Source organism: Mugil cephalus, chromosome 16 (assembly GCF_022458985.1).
Source record: "Mugil cephalus isolate CIBA_MC_2020 chromosome 16, CIBA_Mcephalus_1.1, whole genome shotgun sequence".
NCBI lineage: Eukaryota > Metazoa > Chordata > Actinopteri > Mugiliformes > Mugilidae > Mugil > Mugil cephalus.
The window spans coordinates 15,604,864-15,628,765 of record NC_061785.1 but is presented as its reverse complement, the minus strand read 5'-3'; the positions used below and the strand labels follow the sequence as shown (position 1 = coordinate 15,628,765).

The 23,902-nt window shown below is 42.4% G+C and overlaps 2 protein-coding genes across 6 annotated transcripts in view; one reads left to right on the top strand and one right to left on the bottom strand.

The window, feature by feature from the left end:
* Positions 1–6,953: 6,953 nt before the first annotated feature.
* On the bottom strand, positions 6,954–22,339 carry frmpd2 (FERM and PDZ domain containing 2). Of its 3 annotated transcripts, none has more exons than XM_047609272.1 (30): positions 22,043–22,339; positions 20,039–20,163; positions 19,725–19,888; positions 19,454–19,519; positions 19,185–19,364; positions 18,973–19,048; positions 18,253–18,340; positions 17,771–17,921; positions 17,576–17,647; positions 17,313–17,487; positions 17,072–17,207; positions 16,840–16,978; positions 16,532–16,684; positions 16,267–16,452; positions 16,028–16,184; positions 15,745–15,943; positions 15,006–15,106; positions 14,673–14,753; positions 14,236–14,343; positions 13,712–13,828; positions 13,231–13,412; positions 13,037–13,135; positions 12,544–12,637; positions 12,123–12,208; positions 10,516–10,708; positions 8,538–8,752; positions 8,228–8,294; positions 7,982–8,140; positions 7,773–7,843; positions 6,954–7,100 (listed from the first exon to the last, which is right to left on the bottom strand). In XM_047609272.1, the coding sequence occupies exons 2-28, from the start codon at positions 20,157–20,159 to the stop codon at positions 8,103–8,105; spliced, it is 3,444 nt and encodes a 1,147-aa protein (XP_047465228.1). In that variant the 5' UTR covers positions 20,160–20,163; positions 22,043–22,339; the 3' UTR covers positions 6,954–7,100; positions 7,773–7,843; positions 7,982–8,102. The 3 variants fall into 3 exon arrangements, with proteins under 3 accessions (XP_047465228.1, XP_047465227.1, XP_047465229.1); XM_047609271.1 differs by having other exon boundaries at positions 20,039–20,160; XM_047609273.1 differs by lacking the exons at positions 6,954–7,100; positions 7,773–7,843; positions 7,982–8,140; positions 8,228–8,294 and adding an exon at positions 9,717–9,798 and having other exon boundaries at positions 8,606–8,752; positions 20,039–20,160.
* A 1,149-nt stretch (positions 22,340–23,488) lies between these two features.
* Positions 23,489–23,902, top strand: part of mapk8b (mitogen-activated protein kinase 8b) — a 32,480-nt gene continuing 32,066 nt past the window's right edge. The window contains exon 1 of one of the 3 annotated variants that reach the window (XM_047608435.1): positions 23,489–23,811. The gene's annotated coding sequence lies outside the window, so the exon portion shown is untranslated. The remainder of the gene's footprint in view (positions 23,812–23,902) is intronic. The other 2 variants (XM_047608434.1, XM_047608436.1) reach the window with 2 other exon arrangements.

Genomic DNA, 23,902 nt, shown 5'->3' with positions numbered 1-23,902 from the left:
TCCACTATAAAATCCATCATTGAAAATTGCATTAGCATTGCACAAAAACACATTTTCCTCATCAGTCTCAGCAGGATGCATACTTGAAGCTCTGCTCTTTTTGCAGTTTGTGCTGTGATTTCTGTCATCTCGATATGCATTCTTCCAGAGTGCTGGATAAGTGCAGCACACATGTGTACTTCCTCCTACTGTAAATCAGCAGGCTGCACCTCGGTATATTTGCCTCACTCATTCTCTCATGCATGTCTGTGTGGCGAAATATATCGGGACTCAAGCCATAAAGTTTCAATGGAGCGTGCTTCATTCAACAGGGCACACTGGGTGCGCTAACACACCCGGTTCGGTTTCCAAGCTGGATCAGAATGTGCGGAGTGGTCTGATGTCCTGGGGAGAGTCCACTCTCTCATCTCACACTCGACTTAAAGTTTTTTACCGAGGGCAGTGTAGCTACCAGGGGCTGAATGTGCTGTGACTGTAATTGTTTATTTTACTAACATTATGTATAATTTCACACAAAAACAACCTTTTTTTCTGAGATGGTGCATTATGCTAGCATATTTAATTGAGTCATAGTTGAGGCTAGTTGCTTACATAGGCCTACCTTTGTGAATTAGCGCAAAATGGCTCTAGATTTAGCTTAATACTGACTTGCAAGTACTACTACATTTATGCTTTGTTGTTCATGTTGTAAGCTAGTAGCCTTATTTAAGGGTGAGTCATAGACGTGTTGTCAGTGTTATTTTCACAATATGTTGTAATTTCACTGTACAGTTTCGTTATTAACTTCACATCTTTGTGTTTTTAACAAGCTAACCAGTTGTTAGCTTGCTAAACTGTTAGCCTGGTGTGGCTTCTAGACGCCAAAAGTTGCCTTGCAGGGGTTTTCTCACAACTTATGGCTAATGCTACAACTCAAACACCAAGAATTTTGTGTAAACGACCCATCTCTTCCCAGCAGATGCTGACTTCATGTTACATTTGACAGAAGCTTGTGTGCAGCTTAGTTGATGTAAACCAATGTTTCTTTACACCTGGATGTACGTGTGTGGGTTTGCTTATAGTTGTTTTTATTTTCCTGGACTACACTGTTTTGGCTTTATTTGCCTATTTTATGACATTTATGTAAATTGTATTTGGTAAATTCTTTAAAGCTATCGTATGGACTTTCACTCAAGTTTACAGTTCACAACACGAACAGCAAAGCCTGACTGTAATAGTACTTAATAAGTCCGTACCAAGCTAACTTTGAAGCCATTTTGGGTTAACGCACAAAGATAGGCCTACGTAGCTAATTAGCCTTAATTGATTGAATCTGTTAGCATAACGCACCATCTCAACCGACATAAAAAATGTTGGATACCAACTAGAAACGTGCAGGTAGTTTTTGTGTGAAATTATACAAACACAGTATGTTAGGCCCAGGGAGCACTTATGCAAAAGCAACCCTGAGAATGTTTTGTTGCTCCATTTTTAGATAAACTATTGCACTGATGTTTCACAATAAATCCCTTGAAGAAAGTCCTGGGTGAGGTGGGATTTGATCTATTTCGACTGAGATGCCTTGAATACGGACTGTTGCTGTAAGAATATATTAATCTCAATTACTTTTAGGGGAGAGGTTTACCAAGCAATCAATTCTATTTATTCACTGGGCAGAGTCAAAACCCCTGTCTAAGTATGTTCAGTTAACGTAAGCTGATATAGTCTCTCAGGATAAAACCCTGCAAATTTATAAGTTTTACGAGTGCTACTGTTGCTTTCATTATAAAAATGTCACAGTAGTTGGCAAAAGACCTCAGAAAAAGTATTTATTTGAATTGAAATTAAGGATATTATTACTTTACCTTTAATTCTTGTGTTTGTTTCATCGTCCCTTAACTAAAACAGGGCCTTGCCCGTTTCTTGTTTTTGGCATCGCTCCTCCTTACGTAAGCCTCATTAAGGCTTCTGGAAAAATGACTTAATTTGTCACACAATACCTCATCCTTCTGGTCTTATCATCACTGTAAAGGGATTCAGGCAAATTAAAGTCCCATCAGTCCTCTGTCCGCGTCTGTTACGCGTACCATTCCTCCCTCATCGTAAGTTCATAACCAGAATCTTTGGCCTTGAAGCTCGCAGGACGTCGAGCCCCGGACTAAGCTCGGCAGCAAAAAGGGAGACTGAGCCTCTTTCCTTTTGACCGTTTGATCCTTTGCACAGATGGTTTTCTTCTGGGAAAAGGTGCTGAGTGAGAGCCTGGTTTATAGCATCAAAAGAAAAGGAAGAATACGGGCCGTTCATGCTGCCCTTCCACAAACGGCTAACAGCGTAAATGAGCAAACCAAAATCTCTTCTGTTTCTTTCAGAGAGTTAAAATTGCATTTGAAGTGATTTTTGTGCAATTCAAAACATTGAAATCTTTAAATTTAAACTTGCAAGAATAGCAATGATGGAGGAAAATTTGCACTTCACCAGCAGCTTAGCAAATGGTCCTGTCAGTTAGCAATGCAGCAGTTGCAGCTGGCAGTTCCAAAAGTATAAGAATATTCAGTGCTTCCTGACACCTGTTGTCTGGCCTTCATTTCTACTGTGATACAGTGACAGCTACGCTAGCTTCCTGCATCATATAGCTTCTAAGCTACGAACATTAGCAGCAGAAGGTTAGGGAAAATCCTGATGGCCAACAGCCTTCCAGGTTTTAATATCTGAAGATGTGTCCCTGGACAATTGTTCCTAGATATTCCACTTGTTAAACGTCTCGCAACTGTGACGTGGCCTCATTATCTTCATTAATTTTTAAATGGGAGCAATAGAACAGAGGCGATGTAGCGTGACGCTCCCAGATGTAAATGGGTGTAGCCGAGTGTGAAATTGGTGTTGCTGAGAAAGAACACACAGTGAGCATGAGACACATTACAGTCACCTTTCTCAGCAGAGGTGGATCCTGTCGGTGTGTGTACAAGTTCCACTGGGTGGAGGTGAGTATTTATTTCAAAGAGAGCTGGAGACCTGTAAATCTCATTTAATGAAGTGAACGCTGAACGCTTCTGGCATTCACCAGAAACCTTATCAGCCTCCGGCACATACTGTGTATCATGATGATTCTGCGCTATGGGGAAGTAACACCTAACCACTTAATAATATCTGAACACTGTACCACCTTCTTTGTAGTTTTGACATGTCAAGTATCAGGTTCTTGTTGTAGAAATGAGGAAATCTTTCGCAGTCCTTACCACCCCACGGACTGCGACAACCACAGCTCCGGCTCCGGCTCGGGGCTCCGTGGTCCTCTCATTAGGTTGTTTTGCTTTCCTAAAGCAGTAGAGATGTATGATGAGGATTTCCGTTGAAAGAGCTGTTGAATTTCTCCCTTGTGTGTCAAGCCGCTTTCCCCTCGGGCGACCTCCCACACTGAACTATGTTGACACGTTATGAGCTAGCTGATTAACTCTCCTATTTCCTTTGATTCTCTCATGTTCGCGTTAAGTGTGTGCGTGCACGCATGTATGAGTGCGCGCCCACTTACTCCTTCACCCTTCATTCTTCAATCTAGTATTGAAATGTTATTCTCTCCCGACTGTTTCCTTTTCATTGACACCCCCTCAATTACCTCCGCAGTCTCCTCTGCCTTTATGAAATGCTTTGGCCGACTGTTCCATTAAATTGTTCACCTCCCATTGTTTTCATTTTAAAATATTGACTCATTTTGGTCAGGGTGTAATTATAATTAGGATATCCTTTCCCACTCGCCAGTAATAAGTCAAATTTGCCGATTCGCCCTTTGCTTTTCAAACAAAGCTGGGGGCCTTTTTCCAAGCCCAGAGTTTGCCCGCTGGATGCTTGGCACCGCTGCCACGGTGATGGATTCGAGGCCTTTCTCAAAAACAACACAGCTTACCTTTAATCGCGGCAGTCCACTTAGCACATTAGCACAATCACTTAATTGGGGAAATAGCTGAGCTGAGAGGTGACATCAAAGACGTGGCTAAGCAGCCCAACGCATGCAATCACCCAGCATCCACCGCCTCCCCCCCCGGACGGGGGTCGTGCGTCACGGTCGTGCGGCAGTGGAAAATGTGAATCGCGCACAATGCCTCGCTATGCGGAGAGAAGGTCTTTGAGGGATGCCAAACTGCATTACGGTGCCCATTTATCCTGGTGGGGTTTTTGATGTTACTTTTGGGGTCGCGGAGCTCCAAGCCTGTGACTCCCCACCAGAGATGTTTATCCGTATAAATGTGTTGGAGACAATCAGAAAATTTTATGGTCCTAGGAGTTGGGTTCTCGTGTGTCACATTCTCCTCTCTTACAACAAGGAAAGACGGGGTCAGACCAGACCACTGCTTTGAGTTCCAGTGCCTGTATAATGCTGTTCTTTGTAAATACGTACAGTCAACGCTGCCATGTAATACTAGTCTATGAGTGGGAAATGGTCACACCCTGTACCTTCATTGCCTACTTTGTGAGGTTTAAGAGCTGACTTTATTATTTTTCTTTCAGAAAGCAGAGATGATCTTGGGTTAGAAATATTTTATTATTAAGTTCTTTTGCACTCATTTGTCCCAATATGGAAGATTTATTGCAGTTATAAAGAATATTAGTATTCACTGAAAGCCTTCACTCGTCTTTTTGCTCTCTTTTGTTCACCATCTGCAGTGCAAGAAAGAAAATCGCTGTTGCTTGTGCTTCCATCTTTTCTCCAGCTAATAGCTAAGGTTGTCAGTATGCCATTGGGTGTTGAGCACTTAGGGATCCTTTAAGGGAGGGGTCTTCAGTGCTTTTCAGGTCAAGGACCCCCGACCTACTATATATGTTCTATGAAATTTGGCCTAGTGCTATTTACAAATATACATTATCATCATTTTGCATTCAGTGTTAAGTTATTCAAATAATACACAGGTTCAAATTTTTTTTTATGTCAAACATGTGCAACTGTAGGGTGGCCAAGTGCCATAAACCTAAACATACCTGATATAGACATAGCAGCATGCATCTGGCCTTTCAACTGGGGACTAAATAGGCTTTGAATAGGCCAATTGCGGGGAATCTGCCAGAATCAGGATGTAATATGCGGCCTTGTGATTGGCTCAGCAGTGATAGGGCGGGGCCTACTGCTCACAGGAGGCTTTGATTGACAGGTTTCAGCTAGTGTGGCGCTCCGTGTGAATTGGTGCACTGTTGAGACAGCTGTGAACTGCTGTCTGAAAGAAAACATCTTCTGCCTCCATTTATCCTTTAACTAAAATATGTTGGATTCATGTTAATGTGTCTATAAAGAAATTTAAATTTGTGGGGGGAAATTAAAAAAATATATAGAAAAAAGTCCAATCAACCAAAGATTTTGCGACTCCCCTGCAGTACCTCCACAGACCCCCTAGGGGCCCCTGTTGAAGACCAATGGTTTAAGGTACATCTACTAAGATAGATGTCGTAACCTACGCACATGGCCGACCGTGGTGTCAGTCTGCCTCTGTAAAAACACCACCCTAACCTTTCTTTTCTTTGCCAGTTGAGTTAATTGTTTCTACTACTAATTGGCGACTGAAACTTTCACCAAAATTTCTTCGATGATGAGCCATACATATCATACGTAGCTTTGATCCAGTTAACAGTTCCTCGGCTACGGCATTAGGGTCATATGCTCTGCACTGTTGCCGTAGCTATAGCGTCGAATTGAGGCAGAAGCCTCACCTGCCTATTTGTGCACAGTGAGTTTATCAGGACTTTTCTTGGCTGTGAACAGCTACAATAGAACCAAACCAAGACAAAGCTAAAAGGTGCAAAAATATATTTAACACATTGATAATATAAAGTATTTATTAACAATATATGAGGTGCTTAAAAATAATAACGCAAAAGCTGTGATAGAGTCGTAAAGGGGTCTGTTAATTGGCTGGAGCAACTGCTTTCGAGAAACAGCAACTCTGGTAGCTAATAAAACTACACAACCTCACCTCAGTTATGGATGCTGCTTCTTTTTTCTTCAGTTTTTCAAATCATGCTTGGCACGGTTAGCAGTGGCTGTATTCCAGCGTATTCATCTATGGTAAAGAGGCATAGAAAAAAAGTGGTCCGTAACACTACTGTTAGCGCCTAATGAAACGTTCCCTGGTGTGTGCAGTCACGTACCCACAAGGCTCCAGCGTCGCAATGCAAGCGCAAACAATCGCTTTTTACTCAGTTGCTAAAAGAGTGTGAACAGACAAGCGCTGCCCATGCATTAAACATGACTCAGAGTGCTTGGTTCAAATTTAGAAGTTGCTTTGATCCAAAACTTGGAAAGGATTTTCAGTGTTTGAGGGTTTCTGTGTTTGTTATTTTTGTTTGCGCCTTCCACAGCTTCGGTTAGAAATCATTTGAACAGACAGCAAAAATCCATCTCCGCCAATCTCTCACTCATCAGTCATCACCGCAGGCAAGTGACCTGAGCAGAGGGTGCACAGGTCAAGGCCGCGCTGTCCATCTCTGTTACTGCGTCCATGAATAAACAGAGACCAAGCGCTTAGGTGTGTGCGCCCGTCAGTGCGATTGCACGCGCGCAAAAACGCCCACGCGCGCTCACACAGCCTCGTGCCGACTCCACTGGCATAATTAGAAACATTTGGGATCATTTGCAAAGGGAACAGAGGCTCTGATGGGATCCAGATGCACTACTGGGTTTCACAGAAAATACAGGAACCCTTATTTACGAGGGGCCATTGCTGGCTCCTCACCCAGGGAGGTTTATGTGTGTGTGTGTGTGTGTGTGTGTGTGTGTGTGTGTGTGTGTGTGTATGTGTGTGCGCGTGTGTGCTAAGATTGTCCACACACTAAATGGATGTTTTTGGGAGCAGATCATCCATATTCAGGTCAGGCTCAGTTTAATGACCTTTTCAGTGAGAAAATGTTTATGTTTGTCGCATTTCTGGCCACGTCAAAGTCAACACACACTAAACGTGAAGACGAAACGCCTAAAAAAAAAGTTAGAGGTATAGGTTGCGTTCTTTTTAATTAAGCAGCTTGACAAGATTCAACATTTTCCACTTTCGACGATTTTTTCCCCCTCTTCTTTCTTCACAGTTTGGTTCAGTCGTCTTCTTCCCCTCTTGGTGTCAACAAAACGCCTTTAGAAGGGTTCCCTGTGAAGTAGAAATAACAATAACATCATTAGCTTCCTTTTGTTTCCAAAGAAAAGTGCTGGTAATCAAGAAGTGAGGCGAAGTGCTGCCTGAAACACAGAGGGATGTTAAAACACAATGCTGCCACCTAGTGGATAAATCATGAACAGGCGATAAATTCTGATTTCTTTAAAGCTCTCAGTTTTTGCATGGATTAAAGGTTTTGTCTTGTGCATTAAGGGCATTGAGGTGGTTAATATAGATATATATATTTATTTTTTGTTAAAGATGTTAGATAGATGGGGTTAAGTTCATGATTAACATTCCGGCTAAGCACAAAAACGTGTACAGGTTGTGGGATTTACTGGCACGGAGCAACACAACGCTGCTGATGGTATGCGATTTTTCTCTTTCTAACTCAACACATCAGGAGGCAATTTCACTGATTGTCATATTTCCATCCGCAAAAGCAACAGCTCCTCAGTGGAACCAGGCGCTGCTTGGTTTTCAAACCTTCAAGATTAGACTTGGTATCAGGCTTTAGCAATGACTAGACGGGCCCTGTGAACAGTTTCAATCCACAAAACTGTACATTATGATGTGTTCATGTGACCGTGCAGTGAAACCTGAGTCAAAGTATCCAGAACTCGGATATAGCCGAGGATAACCCTAACCCACGTCTCTGACGCTCACCTTTATGTCTTTCATTTTATCCGCAAACATCCATTTTCGATATCCAACCGCTCCGCTCTCCTGGTCCACCTCTGCTCATGTAATGACAACAGAACAGAGACGACAAACCTTAATTTGTCACATCACTGCAAGCTGTGCCCTCTGGCTGTTTATCTACGGGATCGCGGTGAGTTCAGTCGCATCCGGTGAAGTTGTGGCAGACTGCTGACCTTTCCGCAGAGCTGGAGTCCATCGATAGGATCTGCTTTACGTTCCTGAACGGCTTCATCAGCCAGGCTCCCGTCAGTCTCCACCTCCAAAAAAAAAAACCCAAAAACTCCGGGAGATCTGTCATGTGCCGGTGAACTGATCGATAGAGGGAAGGATCCCTGCAGAAGACGGACGAAGAAATGAGTGAAGTCCATGCATGCGGTAGTGTGTAATGTGCGTGTCTGTCGGGATGTGTGTGCGTGTACCTGGTGCAGGCCGACAGAGAGTCAGCCGGACGTCAGGAGGCGAATTCTTAAACAGCTTCAGCACCTTCTACAAAGAGAAAATAGTGTTGCGATATATTTCCATACACATGCACCACGCGAATATACGCACAATATATTAAACCAGTGTCGTCTATAGAAAACCAATACAGCAGTACTAGTACATCCTGGAGTGACGTAGTGATGCAGCTTCTTGATGCAGATCGTATAAGAGTTAGGTGACAATAACAGATTTCATTATAAGCAAATCAAACATTAATAACGAGAGACTTCATTTGCCATCTGCACGTACTGGATAGGACAGCTCTTTGAGCGACTGGCCGTTGATAGCTAGCAGGATGTCTCCCTCCTGGATTCTGCCGCTCTGCTGAGCCGGCTGGTCGGGGAAAAGCTGCTTTATCCGGACCAGGCAGCCAAAGTCCTTGGTGGGTGGGTCAAGCTCACACATTAGGAAGCTAAAGCCCAGGCCGTTGGCATTCTTGGTCAGAGTCACCTCCTGGGTGTTGGCTTGGGGAAGGAGGGAAAGAGAAAAGGGGAAGATCATAATCATCAAGAGAAAGAATCGATTGGTGTCTAGTCTTAGACCTCATCACTCCCCACATGGATGCATTAAGATCAACACAACTGAGATTGAGGAGATCTTACATCACCATACTGTAAATTAGAGCTGGCATCAGATATGTTTCAACGAGAAGACTTTTAGGAGTCATGGGCTTTTTTGTTTTTTGTACATATTTGTCGCTTTCATTTCTTTAAAGCAATAGTTTACTATTTAGGGTAAAATAATTCACTCTTCTGGTGAGCATTAGATGAGATGGTCAACACCACTCTCTAAACAGTCCAGAACAGCGGTCTTCAAAGTTGGAGTCACGTTAATGTGTATTCAAAGAAATTTTAATTTGTGGGACAAAACTGCTGGTAAAAATTAAAAAAATATATATCAAAATGTCTAATCAACCAAAGATTTTGCGATTCATTGATATGAATTATACTTGCGAGTAATATAAACAAACTTCTCCTAAAGAGTTGTCATGAGTGAATAAATTAGCTAAAGGATGTAAACATGTTGATTTCTGATGCACAGGTGGAAAATTTTAGCCCGGAAGCCTCAAGTGGCCATTGTAGGAACTGCAGTTTTTGGCTTCATTTTTTTTTATCCTCGGAGATAACCGCTCAGTAGCAACCTGCAGCAGTATATAGACCAGAAACAGCAAGTTTTACATTTTGTGGAGGTGTGTACTAACTAAACAAAGACATCAGACAAGTTCATTTTTAAACTACAGAGGTGCTAGTAGGCAGATATAGCTTCGCGGCGAAAACTAAGCCAAGTCCAGCGTATCTGTTCAATGAACTGGTGCCAGTCGACTGTGTTTTTCACGCAGTGCTGACGTTGAATAATCTATACTCTGCTGTAAATGTCAGCGCGGCTCATACAGTATTTCCTGAGCTATAGCTCCATTGTAGCACCCACCTGTAGGCTATGAGTTGAGGTTCTTGGCAATGAAGTTTTTATCGTCACTCCCCAGTCCTGGTTAAGCTGACCTTGCCGCATCCTTATGGGGTGGGGGTGATAACATCAAATACAGGACACCGAATAAAAACAAAGTGTATTTTTGTATTGTTGCAGTGGGCCTCATTTTGATTCTCTTTAATTCATGCGGGGATTCATGCTTATAATGGATGATTTCAAAAAAAGCTTTGTTGTGTTTTGATTCTAACATAATGAAGAAATATCTATGTGGTTAGATTAAAAAAATATTATTTCACAGTGAAAAAATCATTACTTGGATGTCTCATTCAGCCCTCTGCAGATAAAAGGAAGTTAGCTTAGTAATGGCACATCACAAAGTACGGGGTGAGAGTTGTCAGGGTATTAAGCTTTAAAAAAGATGAAGTTCTGTCATGTTGTGACATGTGGGATTTTCAGCAGAGTATATGAATGTAGGGGCGTTTGGGAACAGCTACAGAAGAACGAGCTAAGGGATAAGAAAGAGGGATAAGAGGGTCAAGGTCAGTAAGGGGGATCAGGATGAAGTGTGAGGAGGAAGTGTGTGAAAGTTCACTTTCAGGCAGTCCGACTTGGCCTGCTGCCTGGTGTAGTATTGTAGCACACTACACTGTAGAACTTCTCTGGAAATACTTGTAATGTGTTCTCAAACAAAGAAAATAAAAAAGATAAACTGAGGCCCTTTGTTCTTGGGGCATCTAAATGTATTTTATGCACTGTAGTTAAAAGCCTGCTGGTCTAAACTGGAGCTGGGGCATCCTACCATCAGTGACAAAGCTGTAATCTCTGGTCCGGTTGGGGGTTGTGTTCGGGGAAACACTTGGCGAGGACTTGTTGAGTCTGTGCTGGCGAGTAGCTGGACTGAGGCACTGGCTGGATACACTCCTGCTGGAGTCAGCACTGAGGAGGACTCTGGGCAGATTAATTAACTCCCTCTCCACAACCAAGGATACCACCTACAGAGAGTCAAGAATAGGGGACAAGAAAGTGACTCTGTAGAAGAAGCCAGGAAGTATGATTAGAAATGGATGAATGGTCCACTGGCTGGTTTAATATAGGACAGAGAAAAGGACAAGACTGGAAATATACACTCTCTGGCCACTTTATTAGGTACACCTGTTCAATTGCTTGTTAACAAAACTAGCTAATCAGCCAATTACATGACTGCCATTCAGTGCATTTAGGCATGTAGGCATGTGTGTAAACAACATGAAAGCATGGATCCATCCTGCCTTGATGTAATGTGTGGGGGATATTTTCTTGCCACACTTTGGGCCCCTTAGTACAAACTGAGCATGGTTTAAATGCCACAGTCTACCTGAGTATTGTTGCTGACCATGTCCATCCCTTTATGACCACAGTGTACCATCTTCTGTTGGCTACTTCCAGCAGGATAATGCACCATGTCACAAAGCTCATATCATCTCAAACTGGTTTCTTGAACATGACAATGAGTTCACTGTACTCCAATGGCCTCCACAGTCACCAGATCTCAATCCAATATAGAACCTTTGGGATGTGGTGAAATGGGATGTGCAGCCGACAAATTTGCAGCAACTGCGTGATGCTATCATGTCAATATGGACCAAAGTCTATGAGGAATGTTGTTGATAGTATGCCACGAAGAATTAAGGCAGCTCTGAAGGCAAAAGGGGGTCCAACCTTTTATTAGCAAGGTGTACCTAATAAAGTGGCCGGTGAGTGTACTTGCTTGATAACTACTCATTTGCACAGAGCAGGCCGTATCGCTGTTCACATATATGCCTGTGTACTAAATGTGTTACTGGAAGATTACACAAAAGGAACTCCTCACGATTGTTGTATATATGAAAAGCTAAGCTGAAACAAAGGCATCTAGACTTGATGTTTTGCGACTCATTCAAGTGGCCTGGTATTTAGTTGCCTTGGTTTTAGCTATGTTGTTTGGATATCGCGTGATGTTGATCTAATTTTAAATTACTTATTTACTTATTTTGTGGAAAATCATTTGGCGGTCCAGTGATTGACAAATTTTGTCTTAGCTAGGTCAAGTCTCTGATGACTGTCAACCATTCTTACTCCATTTTTCCAAAACCTTTGTGCATGAACTTAATATGACAAGCAGCACTCCAAGACCCTAGGCATCATTTTTACATGTAGTAAAAAGTGTTTCATAGTCTTCAGCAAGGCCTGTAGCTATGAGATGTTGTTTTTATTTACAGTAGTGTTTTGAGTGAAAACATCACCATCATGATTAATAGGTATTTTTTGCATGTTCATAGTTTATGTCTCAATCCATCCTCATCCTTTGGGGGTCACCAATCAACCCTTATATATGTCTAAAAAAAATAGCTCACTGTCATCTGCAAATAGTGTCACATTGTCCTTTACCTGCCCAGTTTTACTTAGACACTCCACTGCCTGCTGGTATGTGAAGCCGTGGAAGTCAACCCCATCCACTTCCAACAGTCTGTCACCTGTAAATGAAAAGATTGGGACAAATAAGCAAACAGATTTATTTTTAAGAGAAATATGATCTATGTCCTACAGCGGGTTTCTCCTTTTCATCCAGTTTCATCCAAACATTACACAATTTTTACTTTAGTTTGCTTTGAAGAATAACTGAGACTTTACACATCTTATACTGTTACCATCAGACAGCATACAAACGGGACAATAGGTCTACAAGTCAATAATCCTTCTAGGTGTCATCTCACCACCAAAGTCATACCTCGCCAAAGGACTCATATACTTGGAGCCTTCAAATTTCTTCACACATAACCTCAGCGTTTTTTAATAAGAACTGGATTACCTGTTTGTAATCGTCCATCTCTCTCTGCAGCCCCGCCTGGAACCAGGCTCTTGATATAGATTCCTCCATTAGCGAGGGTTGTGTTGATGCCACCCTGAAAAAAATACAGATTAAACATTCATTCACATAGAAACCAGTGATATAATTAGAATAACGGTTCCTCTGGTTTAAAAAAATAAATAAATAAAAAATGTCATAAAGGGCTCATAGTTTTTGACTACATACAATATTTCTACACTGTGGTGTCGCTAATTTTCAAAATGATGAGTCAGTCGAACTAAAAAGGACCAACCTTGTCCTCTCTCACTCTCACATACTTTCTTTAATCTTGTCAAATGTTAATCCGATCAGGTGGATCAGCCTTTTGTGCCCTAATGCTTTTCCTCAATTCTTACACTGCAGCCAAGTTAGAGGTATAAAGATCTGAGCCTAAACCACAACCAACTGTTTGTCTGAATGCTCTGGCCACTGACAAAGTTTGTCATAAACTCACAGAGATGCTGATCCCTAGGTTTCCGGATATCTTCCTGAGCTCCACAGTGATCTCCTCTGGCCTCATGCAGTTCATGGAGGGAGACAGAGTGCAGCAGTCCTAAAACCAACACAGAGTAACATTCAACAACGCTCTGCTCAGCCTAGGGTATTTATATGATCATGAAAGCTGTCTGAAAACTCTTAGGATTCTACCTGTGTACTGAGGACTCGTACTTCACGAGGGACAGGCAGCGTGTTTCTGGTCTTCGGTGTCATCATGGCTGAGACGAACTCATCGAGACTGTCGTCTCCTGATCGTCCGTCTGCCATCAGGGTGCTCTGGGACTCATAATTCCTCAACACAGGGGAGCGCACATTGTTGGGACTGACAGAGACTGCATGAAGACAATTTAACTGATTATATCTCAAAATAATGGCTATACAGTATAAACTTAGGTTCCCTTTTATAAGAAAGTTAAATGAGAAAACGAATGCTGTTCTCATATTATTTGGCTTGTTATGCTAAAAGTACAAACTAGCATTTAACATTTACATTTCATTAAATCCAAGCAGGTGCATCAGCAGAATACGCTCATTACTCAATCTCCAACATTACACACACAAACAAGGGAGCCATGGATGGCAGGGTTACACACTCATGAAGCAACCACACATGCATACACATATAGAGCACCTTTTGGCTGCGAGATAATGAGCTGCACCTCCTCCGGGCTGCTCTGCATGACCTCTGCTGCCTCGCTGAATGTGACCCCCTCCAGGCTGATGTGGTTCAGAGAGATCAGACGGCCGCCTGAAGGCAAAGGTCACAGTGAAATTGGGTTTGTGTCCAGTAACGGAGACGTTTAAAGATCCTGTGCGACTCAAACGGCCTCTCCTTTTGTGCTCATGTTTCTTGCAAAATATTGTTTTGATTTTCTTAGTTTGCACTGGAATTATTAGCATTAGTAGTAGTATAAGCATTAGTAATAAACTGATAATTTCTCCATGAGAACAGTGAAAAGTGGATCCAGTAGAGTTTGCTTTACATAAAGTCAAAGCGCCCATGTGAGGGTTAGGGTTAGGGTTAGGTTAGGGCAGTGCTTCTCAATGTGTGGGGAGCCCCACACGACAGGAAATCCAGTTTAATGCGCCTTGTTTCTTGTCAACAACTTACTAAAGTGGATGAAAAAAGTTTGAGAAACACTGGGTTAGGGATACCTGCTCGGATGCGTCCATCCTTGTCTGCAGGTCCACCGGGAACAATAGAGGCAACAAAGATGCCCAAGTCATAACGGCCCACTGTGTCCTCTCCAACTATCACTATGCCTGTTTGGAAAAAAATCAAAAGTGTGTTGAAAATGTTTTCCCCTCACCTACCATCACCTAAAACATTGTCTGAAAGCTTCCATGGTCCAAAACAGCTTGACTCGTTGTTTTTTTTTTCTCTGCTGGTAAGCCATATGCATTTGAGTTGTCGTTCTAAAGTGCAACTGGGAAATATCCTTACTTTTTAATACTACTAAAACTAGTTAGGTTTAACACAGGAGAACAGGTACTATGTCTACTATGACTGAGTATTTTTTCTTGTACAACATCAAATATTAAAAAAGATAAAAGTTTTGTTGACGGTGTACAATCAAATGCTATGAGCTTACCCAGGCCGAGCTTTGGGTCTTTTTTTAAGGAAACACATATGACTTCTCTCTCTGGTGAGGCCCCAAGTTTTGGTGGAGTTTCTGCAAAACAAAATACGGTGGAGAAACACAGTTGACAAGTGGCATCGGTGAGCTTAGTTATCTACAACAAAGCTAAAACAAAGGACAACAACTGGACTTGCTTGTGTTTCATCAATCATTCAAGTGCCTTGTTCAGTCCTGAGTTCTGAATGGAAGTTTTATCTTTAGTTTAACTTGAATACGCCATGGCATGGGCAACAGTCAAGGCTGTTCAGTTAAGGAAGCTGAGCAGTGCACTTAGTTGTACTGTACCTCTGGCTGCTGGTGAACCAGAGGGGGCTTCGGATCCGCTCCTCTGAGAGCATGCTGGCGAGCGAATACTCGTGCTGCTGCGCTGACTGCTGGAGCAGGTGCTATGAGACAAACACAGGAAAAACAAAATTCAGAAAAGGATTCCCAGTTACTTTGTGTGTGCTTTGACGCTCTCCTGTGCCTCTGTGGTATGGCTGCCTTAAAATGAGGAGCCAGGTTGTGTCTTAATGAGTTCTAGAGGTGTTCATGTTTACCTCTGCCTCATATCCCATTGGCCCTTTGTGTGCCAACCGAAACAGCTGTCACTTACCAACACATGGACTCTTTGAGGTGACACATGATACCAAGAGGTTAGCAGCACATCCTTTAAGTCCTTTAAGTCTTTTATGTTGTGAGGTGAAGCCACTGTGGATCAGCACATCCTCCTATAACCCTTATTCAGTTTGTGCTTTGTCCGTCACGGTATCACACTCTATAGGTACAAGCCTTACCAGTTTGTATGTGTTTCTATGTATGTCTGCTGCCTCTAACACATTACCTAGAAGAGTTAACAGTTCATTTGCTGTCTAATGTACACCAGGCCTGGAAGTGTGCAGATACTTGAGGGCTCATAATGTTACGGTAGGTAAGGTAAATCTAAAACTGTGTTTTCTTAAAGACATTTCACTTCTCTTTCTAATTTCTTCAAAATGAGTGCTTATCGGAGTAGGGAGACTAAAATAAAAATAAAACTATATACCTCTGCTCATTGGAGCACAGGCGCTGCTGTTTTACGCGTGCCTCAATCCTGGCCGTGACATCATCACACAGTTTGGTCAGGGATTCGTTCTGAGGTGTTGTCAGGCCGCTGTCGTCTTGGGGCGTCTCAGAACACGAGTATGACTTGATCTGGCTGCTCTGAGCGCGGCACACTGTTGCATACTGCACAATGCTCTCATCTGCAAATACAGGGAGGATAGAGGCAGCTGTCTTCAGTAACTGGACGAGAGAAGTCACCAAACAAATCCGTAAGAGCAACTGACCTGAGACCAGGCTATGACTTAGCTGTCGGGAGTTCATCTCATTGTTGAACTTGTGCTGTGCTGAACAAAGGTTACACAGGTATTTGGCAACCTTCGACCTCTCTGTGATGAAGGTGTACTTCTTGCTGCCCCGGCACTCCACCACAAATTTACGCCTCTGGAGAAAAGAAACACGCAGGAAATATTTTTAGGATAGGAATGCGAACACACGGCGTTATGGCAGGTGTCACCTGGCTCACATGAGAGGAGATGGTTGCCGTCTCCCTCCAGTAGAAACTCTGAGCTGTGGATTTGCAGCCCTCCTTGACCTCATAGACGATGAGACCCTTCGCACAAACGCCGAGGATAATCTCCCCTTCTAAAGGCCTTTTCTCACGCGTCACGCGGTGGAACAGCACGCCGTACTCCGGCAGCTGCTGACACACCTACCGGTGCGAACAGAACGGAGTTAGCACGGATGGGGCATCGTGGCCTGAACCGTCAAATTCGGGACGGCTTCACTACCTTGAGGAACTCAAGCTCTGACTCATCAGTTAGCATGTCGGCGATGCTGGTGTGAAGTCGCAGCAGCTCCTCCTGAATGTAGGGCAAGGCACGTTTCTCCATCACACTCTTGGAGACATACTGATCAGGGCGGTAGTAGTTCCTACCATACACCTACACGTAAGAGATCTTTTATTAACACAACACTCTTAGGAGGGAAATTAAAAACATATAAACAGTGGATTGCAGGGGATTTATCTCAAAAGCCGTCTCTCGTGGACACATAGCGCACACAACGTTATCAGTAAATTTAACTTTAGGTGCGCTACCTCAGGCACGCAGTCTCCATACTCCATCTGCAAGGCCAGAGCTCCGAGGTACAGGGCTGTCTCCTCGTGGCAGGACAGCCTGTCCTCCAAAAGGTCTCTCCTGAGCTGGAGGTAATACTGGTGGCGGGTCTGTTTGTGCCTGCAGGAAAAGATGACGCGCATTTGAAGGTTTCCACCACATATTTTGTCAGCAGAACTTCTGGTGGTAATAACTCAACAAAGTGACACTTACAAAAGAAGGGAAATGTCTTTGACAAAGAATTTAACCCTGAAGAAAAGGACAAATGTGGCTGTAGGCACTTTCTTCCAGCTATCTGGGGCAACTTTGGAAATCTTTGTGTCGTTGTCCACAAAGAAAAACTCATTGTCTGACCAGAAAATAGAGAGATGAACAGAAAACTCATAAGCAATATGATAATGTACGACCACAAAGTTCTGCTACACACTCGGTCACTCATTTATTTCGTCTATACCGTCAAGGTAAGCAAGGCCAAAGTAGAAGTGTTCCACGAGGTTGGAGTGAGCCACGATCATGTCGAAGACGTCTCCTCCTCTGGATTTCACCTCACATTTGACCAGGATGCGCTGACTGTTTGGCATCACCACACTAAGCTCTCTCTGGGTGGTTGGAGATTTCCCTTTTTTTGACTGTGAAGAGGAACAAAAGAAATCAATTCACTCAGTGCCACTGATGATGTGCGTGCATTAGTAAAACCAGACTGAACATTTGACTCACCACAATAGAGTTTGGCAGCTCGAGGACAATCAGAGGTTCATCTAACATTCTAATAAACTCAGGGCCCATGTCCTACAGGAGAAGGGAAAAGGTCAAACATATTGTGAGTGTTCTCCAACGTAAGATTTTGATAAATTAATTGGTAAAATATTACATATATGCCACTAGACTACGTGATATGATAATTAGGCTCACCCTCATTTTCTTGTCGCTCAGACTCATTGTGGACTCGAACTGTGACATGGATCGAGCATTTCGATTACCATCCATATATGGACTACAGGGGCTGCGGTTCAGGTGTTGCCAGGTGCCGTATGTCTCCCTGAGTCGACCTCCTGAGGGAATCCTGGGGAAAATTAGTTTTTCATTCTCAGTCTGATGGCAGGCGAGATCTGTCACTCATACGATGATGGCTCAAGACCAGACAATTTCTATTTTAATGTGGAACCTTTTCAAAGAGTCCTTTGGGGAGAGCCGCTGCCCTTTATAGCTCTTTGCTTATAGCTCTGTTTTTCCACAGTGTTTTTTTATGGTTTTCACTGAATATAACTTAAATTTTGATGATTTCACATTCACATACAATTTCAGTGTATTGTTTTGTATTTAAAAAGTGGCAACCGTTTAATAGCAGTATATTATGTGCTAATGCTCCTCCGGTATAATGTGTTTGGACTTACCCTGTGGGACTGGCTGGATAGGACACTCCCGAGAACGTTTTTGAGATCTTCTTCTTCAGTGCCCATGTTGAGTTACTGAAAGAGCTCCCTAAAAAAACAAGCTCTGTGTCAGAGCTCTCACAATGGTCATGGAAATCTGTGTCCTCAGTGGACAGTTAGATCAAAACAAATGATAAATATGCTTATTAGATTTCTCTCAGAGAAGTAAGAAAATCTATACCACTCACAGTATGACGCTTCAGCTAGCTGTGCATAGCTTAGCTTAGCTTAGTTTAGCTTAATGTAACAGCAGGAATGAGCTAGAATGGCTGGTCCAAAGGTAAATAAGCTAACTCATTAATAAACACGTTCTATCTCTAGCTAGTTGTAGTTTTTCAAATTTATGAAATAGAGAGTAGTATGTGAAACTAGCCTGGAACCTAGGCCAACTTCCCTGCCCAAAGAAATTATTGTGGGAAAAAATTGGTCTGAAACACGTTGGGAACTGCTCGTGCTCTGGCAAAGATCTACTGAGGCAATCAAATCGTTTGGGCAGGCTTTGCATTTGATGGACAGAAGAGTAACAGCCACATACCATAAGGAAGTGAGTAAGCAAACCAAATGCTTGCTACAGTTTCACATTTATGACCAAGACAGTGGTATTGATCTTCTTAGTTCTTGCCAAGAACGTCACAAAACACATTTTCAAACTTTCAAATTTGACAGGGATCCATGTCTTACTGTGTAATCTGTCCCTGACCATTTGACTTCGGTCTGTTAGCTGGGATCCATTTTCAGTCATGGACACGTGATCGCTCTGCAAAGACATGACTGAACATCTCAGGGAAAAGAACAGAGAGCAGGTGCTGTCCGTTCGACAATCTCAACAACTCAGAGCGAAACCTGGACTGACCTAATCAGCTGGAAGCCAATCAAACTAATCCACCACTCACTGAGTTTCTGTAGACATCTTCTACCAGCTGCTTGACGAGCCGCTCAGCAGGAGGCAATATGGAGGCCTTGTGGTGAAGCTCGCAGGCCTCCAGCACCGTCAGCAGGTCGGTCCTCCTCACCACCATGTCCTCGCACATGCTCAGCAGCAAACCCTCCAGCTCAGCACTCAACTGGACCGGCTGGGAGGAAGAATCGGATAGGATAATAACGAAGTGTTCTGAATATGGAAGAATTAATTTGTCCAAAAGCAGAGAAGGTACGAATGTACCTGGTTCTGAGGAAGATGATAGTCAGCACACCAATAAAACGTCATGCCCAATGAGTACACAACCATCTGAGGAGTACAAAGATACTTTTACTCAATCATAAATCGACTTTTCTTGAATGAAAAGACTATGTATAACAATTTCTGTTGGTAGTTCTGTCTTAGATAATTCAAACAAACTTTCAAACACTTTTAGAAACTAGCGTAGCCAACATTTTCTCATAAAATATTTATACACTGGATTTCTCCGTAACTCTTCACTACTGTTTCTTACCTTTTCAGCTGCTACCCTGGTGGAGGCAGCATGACCCTGCTGGACTTCAGGGGCTGTGAACGAGGCTACGTCTTCATATCGGGCACAGCTCTTGAAGGCCAGGCTCCCGTTAGCTGACAGCAGGACTGAGCCTGGGCTCAACACACTGCACATGTTACCTGAACCTAAACAAGGAGCACATCACAACACCGGCCCACAACTCATAGGATTTTAAACTTTAGCTAATGCCATTAGCTTCAATACATCTTGGCGTTTACCTAGCCCTGCACCAAGAACAAAAAACTGGGATGTAACTACAGCTGAGAAGTGGTTACCTTTTTTGGAGATGTTCAGTAAGGCGTCAGTGGTGGTGAGCAGTAGACACCAGACCTCATCCTCCTCCAGCGGTGACCCCCGGACCTCCAACACTTCGGCCAGGGTCACAAATGTACCCATGCTGCTGGGGTACACATGGAACAGAAACATAACCACTATACTGTACTGTTATGTTGTGCATTGGGAATAGTATTGGGTACTTCCTTCTGTTCAATTTCAAACTGATATAAGAGGGCTTGATATAATAAGTAGGGCAAGTTTGGGTATAAAATGTCATGTACGACATATCTTTGATCATTAAGATTGCTACTTCAAAGAAAATAATTTGAGAAAGTGTTACTATTTATTAACAAACTCGCTAATTAGCTTCGGGACAAGACTCTAGACTCTGAAGAATTCTAGTAAACAATTCTTATGTTTAATGTCTTTCAGAATGAAGGGACGCCTAGTACTGTCCTCTTTATGATGTATGCCAAAGCATGCTGATTGTCAGGGTCAATATTCATTTGATACAGCTGAACATTATACATGTACCTTGCTATTGTACCACTGGCAAAATGGCGACAGCCGTAGCCACTGCACTGAGCTTCAAAACTTTTCTTCAAAAAATCTGAGTTATGGTTGAGAGGGTTGAGTTTTTTTTGTAAAACCTATAGGTTCGTTCATTCTAAAGTCATACAGACAAAGGTTTTTTATGCCCAAACTGAACATTTTTTATCTTATCATCACAACTAGCTGCTCATGTGAAGATTGTGTAGGTGGAATATTTTGAAATAGGCCAGCGATAATAGAAATAAATGATAACAGAGATGGTGCAAATGATATTTCACATTTTTATATATGTACACCATGAAAAGCCAGTCAGAATTAGAACAGCAACAGCAAAAAAGCTGTCAACTAGCAACTAGAAAGGAAACTATGTAAAGTGGCTCAGAAAAAGGAAGAAGGAGCAAGAGAAAACTGAAGTAAAAATTCATGATGGTGTGCGAAACTGAAAAGCCACAACAGTGCAGTAGCATTTCCATGGCTCTGCATAACAACAATAATAATAACTTTTATAAAATTAGTTTGACAGTCAGCCAGACTTGGCAGTTGGCTGTCATGAAGTATAATCATCAACCTATTCCTTTTATTAGTAGCGAGGAGATAATGGAGGAACCTCTAGCGTACTTTATTTGTGCTAGAGTGTAAGCTGCATCCATTTCATTATGTGACCTTCCTGACACACGAACGCTATTAAAACTCTGACTCAAAGCAGACATGCTCACTGTGGCATGCCTGGTAACATGATAGATGGCCAAGTAATCCAAGCTGCGTTAATCAGGTTATGTGCACTCTGATTTAATTCAACTGAGATAACCTGGGGTCAGGCGTCTGCATGGCAACCATCAGCATTTCTCACATTGTGACATGGGATAGTAGGAAAAGCCTCAACGATGACTCATCTCAATTAAGAAAGTGAGCCAACATGCGTTGGACAACCAGCTAATGTGTTGTTGATGTATTTTTGGCACATGTGTTTAAATGAGAAAACATAATGATGCCACAATAAATACATTTGCTAAACGAAAACTGGAAATCAAATGATACATTTTCTCTCGGAAGATGTCGGCACGCCATTGTATTGCTGATGTTTTTAATGCCGCAGATTGTCCAGCTATCAGTGCCTGCATCAGAATGACTCACTCCAACGTGTTTCCCTTCACACGGAGCATCTTCACAGAGATTTCAGCTGCATTCAGTCAGGTATAGGAGCAAATAAGAAAGCAAAACTGAACGTTGAGTTCACTGTTGGCTTATTTTCCAGCAGCAACCTTCTGAATTCGCTCTGTCCATTTCAGGAGGAAGCTGTTACGACAGCCGACACACAGAATTAAAAGTCCATGCCGACCACTGGCAACTTATAACGTTTGTCTGACCAGTTGCCAGTATAACACACACATTTTTATACTAACAGGCAGTTTGAGAAGTAACGTTAAGACTAAAAACATTATACACCTTACCTTATTTCATCCAGTATCTGGAAAGATTCCTCCTAAGTTCCTTCAGACATCCGGCACTCTGAACCTAATCCTTCCTCCTGTTATTCATCCCCTGCTGCCATTCCACCCACCCCAGTCCCAGCACTCCTTACTGTCATGGCAGCTCGTCACATGCTGTCATCTTCTCATGATAGATCAATCAGCGACGGCAGAAAGAATCAATCTTCTCCATAACATAATTTTTTACCCACGCTCACATTTAATGACGCATGGTTCCTTAGTTTCCAGTCTTTTTCTACTATTTTTAGCCTGGGGAGCATAAGAACATAATTGGATTTGCAGGACAAGCGAACAGCAGATGGGGCAGCAAAGGACCAAACTGTTGTAGGCAGCACTGTGTTAATCTGATGTTTCAACTGAAAGTGACACATTAATTGTCCCACTTACGACCAGGAACATTCATAGTATAAATAACCACAGTGTCCTACATGTAAAAAGTTAAAGGCACCACATTCATTCTCAAAAGTAATTTTTAATTATTTTTTTTTTCTGAAAGATTGATTTTTTTTATTATTGAAGCATTAGCTCGGCATTGTGTTTCAGGCTGAAATAGTGGGTATACCAAGGCCCTCATTTTTAGAGAAAGGTGAATTTACAATGTATCCTCTTTCATATGGTTTCCATTTACAAACAAAGGAAGAAGTGCACTGTAAATGTTGTGCAATCTAAAAAGCAACGCCTGATTCCTTTCTAAGCAGTCCAAGCAGTCCTGCTATTTTGAGTTTACCAGACTTCGTGTACATATTTCACTGTCCATTGTTTGACAGCTCAACAAACTACATCGTCCAAAATGATCATACAGCTGAATTACTGCATTTCTCATGACTTTTTGACATAAACTGAATATTTTAACAGTTATGAAGGAGGATATATATGTACATAATGAACTTGAGTGTACATAATTTCTTAACCATGAATGTCACGACCTTTTCAACTGTGTGTGTGTTTTTAAAGTACAATATTTGCCATGCCTGTGAAAATCTCAGAAAGTAAAAAGTTGTATAAAAGGTAAATAGTAAAGTGAACAACAAGTGAATTAAATATCTATATTAAACTGCCTTCTCATTTATTATAGTTCAACTGGTAGATTTTTAAAGTTTGGTTTAAAATGCCTTTAAAAAAAGTTTTTAATTTTGCTTGGTAGCTGTAAAAATTAACTAACTAGCTTACTGGCTAACAAGTTAGGAATGACACTTGCAAAATACAGTTTTATGTAACATCTTTATGTAACGTTGTTTTTTTGTGTTTGTGTATATGTGTGTGCACACATTACATGCACGCATGAAGATATTTTAAATTATATTTGAATTAATATTAAACATGTGTAAAATACCACACAATTAACACCTTCCTGTATGCGACGTCATTTCAAAACGTTGCGAAACCGTCGCTTCCGCTTTGCCGAAGCGGCTGCCGGGAACGCGCAGGCGGTCTTGAACGTCCCCTGGTTCTCATTGTGCAGCCGAGGAAACATCGGAAGGTTTCGACGACGTCGCTATGAAATGGCAGAAACTGCCTGTGTCACGGAATCACTGAGATTGGGTTACGTTGAAGCTGCACATGTATTTTGCGGCGATCCAGGCCTGCCACTGTAAACCAAACGGGAGCGTATCCGGAAGAAAACACGGACTAAAGAGCTGTTTTTCCTCCTAGAAACCGTCCAGGTTGTGTCTCCGGCAGGGAGCGAGCGACGACTGCGGGTCGACTCTGTCGGAATTACTCGGAGAGGGGTGAGCTCGATATATGGATTTCTGTCCCTTTGAGAAATGTTTGACGTGTTATAATTAACTACTGCCGGGTGGGGAACGGGCAGCTTTGTGT